This window comes from Triticum aestivum, chromosome 5B (assembly GCF_018294505.1).
Source record: "Triticum aestivum cultivar Chinese Spring chromosome 5B, IWGSC CS RefSeq v2.1, whole genome shotgun sequence".
Classification (NCBI taxonomy): Eukaryota; Viridiplantae; Streptophyta; class Magnoliopsida; order Poales; family Poaceae; genus Triticum; species Triticum aestivum.
This window is the reverse complement of record NC_057807.1, coordinates 580,985,831-580,996,914: the sequence shown is the minus strand read 5'-3', so window position 1 is coordinate 580,996,914 and position 11,084 is coordinate 580,985,831. Positions and strand designations below refer to the sequence as shown.

Here is an 11,084-nt window from a genome sequence, read left to right as displayed (position 1 = left end):
AAGAAGGGGGAAACGCTCCGGGGGCTCACCGCGGTTGCAGTGGGCGTCGAAGCGGGCTCGGGGACGCGCCGGAGACGACGAATTTGACGGCGACGGTGGTCGGAGTCCGAAGAGGGGAACGGCGACGTGGCGGCGATGCAGGGCTTCCGGAGACCCGTGGAGCGGTGGGGAGGAAGAGGGAGTCGAGGCGGAGCTCCTGAGCTGGTCGGGGAAGCGAGGGGTGGCCGGAGATGGTGGCTATGGCGATCGGCGGCGACGGTGGTGTTCGGCCGAGCGAGAGAGAGAGCGAGGGAGAGGAAGGAGAGAGCCGGGGAGAGTGAGAGAGAGCAGGGGGGATCGGGACGGGCTGCGGGCGTCGTCCACGCGGCCAGGAGGGCGTCGGCAAGCAGGAGGTGGCCGCGCGGCCGTGCGCGCGCGAGCACGCAGCAGCTTCGGGGCGAGGGGAGGAAGACGACGGGGAGCTACAGTGCTGGGCTGGGTCGGTTGCTGGATGGGCCGGCCAGCTGGCTGGGCCGCACAGGTAAGTCTTCCCCTTTCTTTTCTATTTTCTGTTTTTATTTAATATATCTGCAACTTTGTTGAATTAAATAAAATACCTAGGCCACTTCAAAAATCACCAAACTATTCCTGGCCCATAGTTGGATTATTTCCAACATGAAACATTTTAGTTTGGAGATATTTGAGCATTTAAATATTTTATATTATTTTAAATGCTCAAATTCAAATAGTTATGATTTAATTCAAAAACCCTAGGAGGGCCTAGGAAAATGTGCACCATTTTTGGCAGAGGTTCTGAACCAAGACAAAAATGATGGGCATTTTAGAAGGGCATTTCAGGTTCATTGAAAATTTATTTTAGTAACCCTAGTTGGTTTCAGAGGGGACTGGGGGTTCTGTCATCCCCATTTCAAGTTTCTGATGAAAGAGTAAACATGATGCAACACTCTAATGCATGACTAGCTAGGGTGTGACAGGAAGCCTCATGCCGTAGCCAAACCAGTGAACCATCGTACTCCCCTCCGCGTGGGCATCCATTGTTGTGTCTTCATCAGCTCCAGGTCGTTCCCTTCCTAGGCCTCGACATCGTCCACTGTGTTAGTTCTCTCAACGCGGCGTGGTCAACTTTGTCAACAAATGACAGCCATCAGAAGAGGCATGTACGTGGAGTGCCTGATAGTAGGGACCGACATGGCCCATGGTCGCACATGAGGAAGTCCCTCCTTATTATGCGAAGGAAATGATTTCTCCTCCTGATAGGTTTGAGCCACCAGCTACATCTTCGCACATAGGGAAGTGTTTGCTTTATTACGCGGAAAAAAGTTACCTCTCCATGATAGTTGGTATCCACCAACTTTATTATCATCCATTTCACGAAAATATAGATTGTACCAAAGATGCTAAATTGTTTTCTTTTTATTCTAACTCGAAAAAGAAGAAACTAAAAAAACCACAAAACATCTTCGCACGCAAGGAAGTGCCACCTTATTATGAGCAAAAAAATGATTTCCGCTGCTAGATGGGACCCATCAGATTTGGAGGCTGACTTGTGGGCCAACTTAGTCAAAACGATTCTAGATGCACTAACCATTTGATCTTAAATCACCATTTGTGTTGTGTCTTCGACCTCTGGTCTTCTTGCTCCAGCCGCCCAAACCAGGCCCGATGTACCGCTTGCTCCAGCCTCCGTGGCCGGCTGTGCTGCCGCGCAGGCCTCATGGACCGATCATACTACAACTGGCCAGGCCTTCCCACCAGTGGCAGAGCTTGAGAAGGAAGCAATGGGGGTCCATGGGCTGAAGGGGGGCAAACATAATTTCTTTATGCCAATTTTACTGGAAAATTAAGACAAATATTAAGGCATATGTATATGTTTTCCTATGAGCTAGGGGGCATGGCCCAGGTTGGCCCCCAAGAAGCTCCGCCACTGCTTCCCTCTACTCACCCACACCCACTGTTATTCTCCGGGGACGACAGCCTTACGCCGCAGCCGAACCAGTGAACCCTTGTACTCCCCTCCGCGTGGGCATCCACCCGCATTGTCTTCTCTGGCTCCTCGTCATTCCCTTCCTTGGCCTCTTCGTCGTCCATCGCCTTGATGCTCTCGACACCTCGTGGTCAACAAGGTCAATGAACGACAGCCATCAGAAGTGGACTTTAGGCTGTGAGGCCGACAGCTGGACCCACCAGCTACATCTTCAAACACAAGGAAGTGCCTCCTTATTACTCACAAAATAAAAATGATTCCTCCCCCTGACAGTCGGGACCAACCAGCTATATCTTCGCATGCAAGGAAGTGCATCCTTATCCTCCCTGACATCTGGGACCCACCCGGTTGAAGCATACATAGCATTGTCGCGAACGTGTACATACATACTGGTCGATCGGTCTCTCTGCAACGGTGAACCGTGGTCGAGCAAGCAGCGGCATGTGTAGTAGTAGAGCCCCCGACTTAGCATTTCAGGCAGTCCCTTCTAAGCCGTGTACACGTATGTACAACCACATGCCGAAAAATATGTCCACATACGTACATACGGGCGGGGTCTCAAACGCGTACTCGTGCATACGTACGGCTAGGGCTCATGTACATGGAGAGGCAACGGACGGCAGCAACGGTGTCCTCTTCATCGAGCAGCCAACCGGCTAGGTCGGAACGGAGAAACAGTGTCCTATTCATTGGGAGGCAACAAACTAGGTCAGAATGCGTCTTGTTTAAAGGGAGCCAACCGGCTTGGATGAAACAGCCGAAACGGGGTCTGGCGTACTGTAGTATGGAGGAAACGACCTTCTGTTCGACCGGCTACGGTCGAAATGACATCTTGTTCATCGAGAGAGGTGCGGCTTACCGCAAAATGAAGGAAACAAACTTGTGTTGGAGCACTACGGGCGAAACGGGGAACCTGTTCATCGGGAGGGGTGTGGCGTACCGCAAAACGGAGGAAACAGACTTGTGTTGGAGTGCTACGGTCGAAACGGGGTCCTGTTAATCGAAGGGGTGTGGCGTACCACAAAACGGGACTCCACGGGCTACTATTCACCCACCGCCGACTTGCTTCAGCCTCCACCTACACTGTTCATACACCGCGTCTTCCTCCTGCCTCCACCAGCTACTGTTCATCCAGCCCTTCACTGGGTCTTGTTCATCCACCCCCAACCAGCTCGGTTGTGGCGGCCTCCTCTCAGGGTCCTGTTCATCCAGCGGCAATGGCCTACTACTACCACCACGAAGTCCTGTTCATCCAACCCTCACCGGGAACTGTTCATCCAACCCAACCAGGTATGTCTCGACTCGTTCAACCAACCCCCATGTTCATTGTTCATCAAGAGGCAGCAGGTTCGATTAGCTTCAGTAAGCAGCAGCAGCAATCGATCGCTCGGGTTTAGTTAGCACTAGTAGCGAAGGAATCTCTCAACTTTAGTTAACAGCCAAGGGATCGATCGCTCAGGTTTAGTAATGTAGCTAGTGCAATCGCTCGGGTTCAATAAGCGAATGCCTCGCTCGGGTTTAGTTAGAGCCCAACACCTCGCACACACGCCCGCACATGTACGAGAGAAACGTGCAATCCCTCCGTGCATCTCTCGTCCCCGACCACCCACCATAACCGGGAACTCCCTAAAATTTCCTCGCCCTCGCTTCTACCATGATTTTTTCCATCATGAACGGCCCAAAGAATGTCATGCAGCCGCGTCTCCGACCCGCCCAGGATGAAAAGCCCATTTTATGTCATGATTTTTTGTCATAGAAGTAGGATCCCACCAAATCTATGATGATACCGGGTTTTGTCACAATTATCATCATAGAAGTGTCATAAGCATGCCAGGAAAAAAATTCGCTCGGCACGAAATGTCATGGATGTGTCTTTTTTAGTGCATATAACTCATATAACACTATATCGTCAACGAACCTTAAGCGTGCAGACCCTACGAGCTCGAGAACTATGTAGACATGACCGAGACACCTCTCCGGTCAATAACCAATAGTGGAGCCTGGATACCCATATTGGCTCGTACATATTTTACAAAGATCGTTATCGGTCGAACCTTATGACAACATATGTAACTCCCTTTGTCCATCGGTATGTTACTTGCCCGAGATTCGATCGTCGGTATCTTCATACCTAGTTCAATCTCGTTACTGGCAAGTATCTTTACTCGTTCCATAATACACCATCTCATAACTAACTCCGTAGTCATTTGATTGCAAGCTTATTATGATGTGTATTACCGAGAGGGCCCAGAGATACCTCTCCGGTAGTCTGCGTGACAAATCCCAATCTCGATCCGTGCCAACTCAACAAACACCTTTGGAGATAACTTTAGAGCATCTTTATGATCACCCAGTTACATTGTGATGTTTGAAAGCACACAAGGTATTCCTGCGATATTCGGGAGTTTCTTGATCTCATGGTCGAAGGAATATGTATTTGACATTAAGAAAGCAATAGCAATAAATTGAACGGTCATATGCTGAGCTAACGGATGGGTCTTGTCCATCACATTATTCTCCTAATGATGTGATCCCGTTATCAAATGACAACATGTGTCCATGGTTAGGAAACCTTAACCATCTTTGATCAACGAGCTAATCTAGTAGAGGCTTACTAGGGACACGATATTTGTTTATGTATCCACACATGTATTTAAGTTTCCGATCAATACAATTCTAGCATGAGTATTAAACCTTTATCATGAATAAGAAAATATAAAACAACAACTTTATTATTGCCTCTAGGGCATATTTCCTTCACCTATAGGTTCGGTAAAACATAGACATGAATGAAACCCCTTCTTTCAATGACCGATAGCGGAACTGAGGACGTCCATATCGATCCCTATGATTGCACGAATAACATTTGAGTGAACCTTTTGTTATCTTGTGATGTTCCCTTTCCTTCACGATACATTACAAAACCCGAGATGAGATGTCTCAGTATCCTCTTGAGTCATACACATGCTCATTATACCAGTCTCCTTGTTGATGTTTTTGTTCTTCTTTCTTGTTGACGTGTTTTTGCATCACCATGATGTAGTCACCTGTGTCTGAGCAGACTATGATGGATGACGTCACGGCGAGATGGCCCTAAGAATATCTCGAGCTACCATGTCCTTTGTCAAACTTTCGGATCGATCTGTAAGTTGTCGTTATGATCACCATGTTACACATGACGTTTGAGCAACACCAAAGCTCATCGTACGGTAAGAAGTGACTACGATACTCTCATGGTCTAAACAACTAAAACACACGTTAACACTGTGTGTTATAATAATTGACTTGTGACGATACCATCTCAAAGTATAACAGACAAGTTTGGGTCAATTCAATATGATCGTTCTTCTAACGTCATACTAAAGACATCCTAATATCTGGAAAATGTGATCACCAACAACACTTGAGCCAGTCTGAGAAAAAAGACCGGGAGTCTTATTTTACCGTTTATCATTCCACACGTGCATATGAGTTTTTCACTGAATCAAATATTCCAAGATCATAGCAGTTATAGTATAGAATATAAACTCTTAGTTATGAACACGGAAATATAATATTATTGTCTCTAGGGATATTTACAACAAGATAATTACCACAATCCCAAATTTCAAAATATCAAATATATACAAACACATGCACATCGATCATCTTGGCCAAACAATTAGTGCACTAAAATACAAATTATTCGTATTTAAGAATACATAATACAAGCATAGTTAAAACTTAAATATTGTTCATAGTGCATAATTTATAAATTAAAAGCAAAGTTTACTGATTTCCAGTGTGGATCCACATATGTTCCACAAGATCATACAGAAGTTGCATATGGACATGTTGATCTTGCAGTTATCGATGCATCTCCAGAAAGTTGGCAATGTATTTTGCCTCTTGTTCCTGGAGGCGGAATTGAACACTAGGCTTCTCAAAATTATGAGTGCAAGCTACCCCTTCTCCCTAATCCTCGACAATCATGTTGTGCAAGATTACACAACATATCATGAGCTTGCCAAATCATTGTAGCTCCACAAACAATACCCTAATGAGCTTGAAGCACTCCAAATACCCTCGCCACATCCTTCCTAACCGTCTCTTACATTGTTGCAAAGTGGCTTTGTTTATTGCCTTGGGGATCAGATATGATCTTCACAAACACCGCTCACTCAGGATAGATACCATCAATAAGGTAGTACTTGTAACATCCCAATAATCATGTATAGTAATTCTAACCTAATGATGCCATGTCACCATGTTTGTTAAGCCAAATTGCCACTGGATAAATGTAAAGTCAAATTAAAATTCAAAATGCAAGTCAAATTATTATTTCTTCAAACTGTAAAACTAAATTGTTCGCATTATTATATAAATTCCCCTGATCTTTTATCATGTTGAAATAAACATCATTTGACTCGCCAAATAGTCCCTAGAAAATCATAACGTGGTCCAACACAAAATATAATAGCCATTTCAAAATTAAAAGAATATAATAATTTGATCATCAAGGTCAGGGTTCCCATAGCCATCATTCCACGATGAATCCATCGGTGACCTGGAAGTGGTGACCAAAAAATGAGAAGCACAGACATTTCATCCAACATGTACAACAGGTATATACACGGGAGAGTTGGACGTACCAGGGGCAGCGTCCAGTGGCGGCGACCTTGACCGGTTGTGGCACAGTCGGCGATGGTGTGGGTTGGGGATGAAGGCAGAGCAATGATGACGACGAAACTCCGATGGCGGCTATGCGGGCGATGGAGAAAAGAGAAGAGGAGAGGGTTGGTCGGGCAAGCGGGGACGGATATGGGTGAATTGGTGCGGGCCCTTGCGATCAGTCCTACTTGGCGGGCGCATCCGGGTGTCTCTATATCCGCCCTAGATATAGGCCGGGTATGAAGAGTGTCGGTCAGTCCAGCCGTTTGGACCAGATTAGTCAAGTTCAATTGGGTGGCAATTTTTCGTTCGAAGAGTGACCGGGCAGCCCGTCTGAGTGTTTGTGGCAGGTACTGGTCCGGTTGTAGATACTCTTACATGGGACATAGTCAAAGTGGTGCTAGCCAGCGAGCACTGCATTAAATCAATCAAATGGTGGAGGGATACCCATATATTCAACCAATAACATCTAAATCATTTTTGGAAGCTCAGCCACGTTTTGTATCTTCTCTTCACCTGCGCCGATCTATCTACAAGATGGATTGCTTTGGGTTATATCTGCTAATATAATATATTGCATGGCGACGTTCGCGGGGGTGGATGGATGGCATCTTGACCGCGTGGGCGGTGAGTTGGCGGTGGATCTCCTCCGCGCTGAAGGCCTTCTCCCGCTGCACTTGGTGGCTTACGATCACGATCGTCGGCCCCGGTGCGTTCGCGGGGGCTGGTAGAGGTGACATTGGACCGGAGAAAACTCTGGATGACTCTTTCATCCCGATGGTGGCGACGACCATGGTCACCGTTCTCCTACTTGCAGGCGTCGTCGAGGTCCCTGCCCTCTACCCCGACCCCATGCCCAGGTGAAAACCCAAAATCTCCTTAGATTGGGTGGCGGCGGCACTGCATGTGTCGTACCCTTTTTGGAGGCACCGCCTGGGGCATGTGGGTGCTCGGTTAGAGGAACTGCAGGCGGAGGGGATGGGACCAATGGCAGCAGATGGTGTTCGCGACGGAGGAGCGGCGTGGCATCTGGCACGTCGACATCGGCGAGTCTCAGCGGTATGGAGCATCGGGGTCTCGCCGGTGGGCGTGTGATGATGGACGAGCGCAGGATGGTGGCGTTGTCTGGCGTCGTGGTGGCGTCGACAGCAGCTAGACCGGGCAAGGTAGATGCAGCAGTACAACACTGAAGATGGATTGGTGGCAGGTGGCTGCAGCAGCCTCATACCCGGCAGGCGTCCTGGTTGAGGAGTGCGTCGGACTGGTAGGTGCCCCATACCCGGCAGGCGTCCTGGTTGGGACCTGAGGTCTTAGATGTTAGGTTCGGCTGCGAGGTCTGTTTGGTATTAGGCCCAGACTATCAGCATCTCTTCATTAACTGGATAGGAGTAGTGACACATGTTACCAAAACGGTGGCTTTAGTCTTACTGTTGTATGACTTTCTAAGGTCATGTGTGAATAACTAATAAAGTGGCTGTATGCATCGTCCAGATGCAATGGTCGGGGGTCCTCCTCCTTTTCTATAATAATAATAATTATTATATATTGCACTAAATCAATCAAATGGTGGAGGAATAGCCATATATTCAACCAATAACATATAAATCGTTTTTGGAAGGTCATCCAAGTTTTGTATCTTCTCTTCACCAGCGTCGAGCTATCTAAGATAGATTGATTTTGGTTTATATCTGCTAATATAATATATTGCATTAAATCAGTCAAACGATGGAGGAATAGCCATATATCCAACAAATAACATCTAAATCGTTTTTGGAAGGTCATCCAGGTTTTGTATCTCTCTTCACCACCTACGATCCATCTACAAGATAGATTGTTTTTGGTTTATATCTCCTAATAATATAATATATATGCTTAATAATAAAGGGCTATTGCTTCTCGCGGTCCTTCATGGAAATTGCCTCCAAAGTTGTAAAATATTATTCACCAATGTCATCTATACGTGACAAAAAACATTTCACACGGGGCAATCCCCTGCCTGGGCGGCCTAGTTTTACAAAATATTTCTTTATTTTTTCTTTTTCTTTTCTGTTTTCGTTTCTTTCTACTTCAAAAAAGTTCCGAAGACAAAAAAATAAAAATCAGAAAATGGTTCTGGATTCAAAAAGTGTCCGTGATTTCATAACAATATGTTTGCTTATTCAAAAAATGTTCGAAATTTTGAAAACAAATGTTTGGGAAATAAAGAAATGTTTATGATTTTTTAAAAAGTTCGTATGTTAAAAAGTGTTAATGAAATTGAACAAAATTTTTCCAATTCAAAAAATGCTCATCAATGGAAAAATATCCTAAAATCAAACATTGTTCGCGACTTACAAAATAGTTTATTCATTCATAAAATGTTCACTGATTCAAAAAATGATCATGCATTTCAAAAAATGTTTGTAAATTTCAGAAATTGTTTCACCAATTTTCAAAACAATATTTGACAATTGTAGAAATTTTCGCCGATTCAAGAAAATTGTTAAAAAAATGTTCATAAAATTTAAAAAATGTTTGCAAATAATATAAAATGTTCACGAATCCAAAAAAGTTCTTGATTTTAGAAAATGTTTAAAAATTTGTAAAAGTGATCATGAATTTGAAAAATATTCATGATTCCAAATATGTTTAGGAGTTTATTTTTTTCATGATTTCACGAAATTGAGAGCGATAGTTCTACTGCTAGTAGAATGTGACCATGGCTTTGTCATTGCAATGGACGGGCCCTTGTTGCTAGTATTGCATTAAATCAATCAAAGGGTGGTGGAATAGCCATATATTCAACCAATAATATGTAAATCATTTTTGGAAGGTCATCCATGTTTTGTACTCCATCCGTCCAAAAATACTTGTCATCATATAAATAAAACATGATGTATCTAGTAGATACATCATACTAGATACATCATGTTTTATTTATATGATGACAAGTATTTCCGGACGGAGGGAGTATCTTCTCTTCACCAACATCGATCTATCTACAAGATAGATTGCTTTTGATTTATATCTGCTATGATATAATCTATGATCTTTGGTTTGTCCTATATGCACGTGTAGAAGCCGCACAAAGCACACCACACGCGACTTCGTTGGAGGCATTCCACCCTCCATTTTAAGACAGCAGCCACAGGCCATCCCCGCTCCGCTCGGCACGTTTCGTTTGAAACAAGCAACAACACACACCGAGGCCGCTCTCTTACTCGGAGGAGGGAGTGATGGGCAGTCGGCAGAGAGTGGTCGCCATGCTGCTGCTGCTGGCCGCGTGCGCGGCGACACCGGCGACGGCGGAGCACAGGATCTACATCAACTGGCTGGCCCACAGCAACTACTCGGACTGGGCCAAGAGCCACGGGCCCTTCTCCAAGGGAGACTATCTCGGCACGCACGCACAAGGAATCAACGTTTCTTTTTCTCTCGTGATTTCTCTGGTTGATACGCTTCGCTTCATCATGCGCAGTGTTCTACACGCCGGACAAGAAGCTGGATGTGGTGGAGGTGAACGAGCGCGGGTTCGACATGTGCGACCCCAGAAACCCCATCTACCGCTCCTCCGGCGGCCGTGATATCCCCATCCTGCTCAGCGAGGCCAAGGTCTACTACTTCATCTGCAGCGTCGGCAGGTACTGCCCCGACGGGATGCGCCTCGCCATCGAGGTCCATGACATGCCGCGGACGCCGGCCTCCGCACGCGACGACACGTCCGGCGCTGCAATGGTGGAGAGCAACATCACCTCACCGGCGCCTGGACCCCGAGCGAGCTCGGAGAGCGAGGGAGAGGGGCAGGCAGGAGGACGAAGCGACGATGCTGTTCATCTGTTCCGGAAAACAACAAGCACGTTGGGCTGAGGCCCGGCCTGTAAATTAGGCATTTAGCTGAAAATTAGGTACTCATATAACCAAAATCAAATGGTGTTCTCAAAAAAATGAGACCTAATGGAATAAAAGAACAAGTTAAAAAGTGAAAATGGATTAATAATTTTATGTTGGTAACTCATTTGTGAGAGAAGACTAATTTAGAAATGAACATATAAACTATTCCATTGGTGCAACAAATATAAGATGATATGAGAAAAAATCGAGAGTGCACGGGAAATGCTTCCACATTTTAAAACATACTTCCTCCATCCGTAATTAGTTAACCCTCGAAGGATTTATTCAGTGTCTGCTTAGTACTCCCTCCATTTCACAACGTAGTGCGCACGCGTTTTCCAAGATTCAAGTTTGACCATAAATTTAACTACCGAGACCGACCACGGCGGGAGCAAAAATTATATCACTGAATTCTTATTTTCGATATGAATTCGGTGATATAATTTTTGTCCCCGCCGCAGTCGGTCTTGTTGGTTAAATTTACGGTCAAATTTGAATCTCGAAGCGTGAGCGCACTATATTGTGGAATGAAGGGAGTATGAAAAACTACTTAGATACAATCGGTACAATCGGACAAATG

At 45.6% G+C, this 11,084-nt stretch overlaps 1 protein-coding gene across 1 annotated transcript; it reads left to right on the top strand.

Moving 5' to 3' along the window:
• Window positions 1-9,782: 9,782 nt before the first annotated feature.
• Window positions 9,783-10,595, top strand: LOC123117006 (uclacyanin-2-like). The gene is made up of 2 exons (XM_044537862.1): window positions 9,783-10,012; window positions 10,092-10,595. Exons 1-2 carry the CDS (start codon window positions 9,850-9,852, stop codon window positions 10,478-10,480), a joined length of 552 nt encoding a protein of 183 aa, XP_044393797.1. The 5' UTR covers window positions 9,783-9,849; the 3' UTR covers window positions 10,481-10,595.
• The last annotated feature ends 489 nt before the right edge of the window (window positions 10,596-11,084 follow it).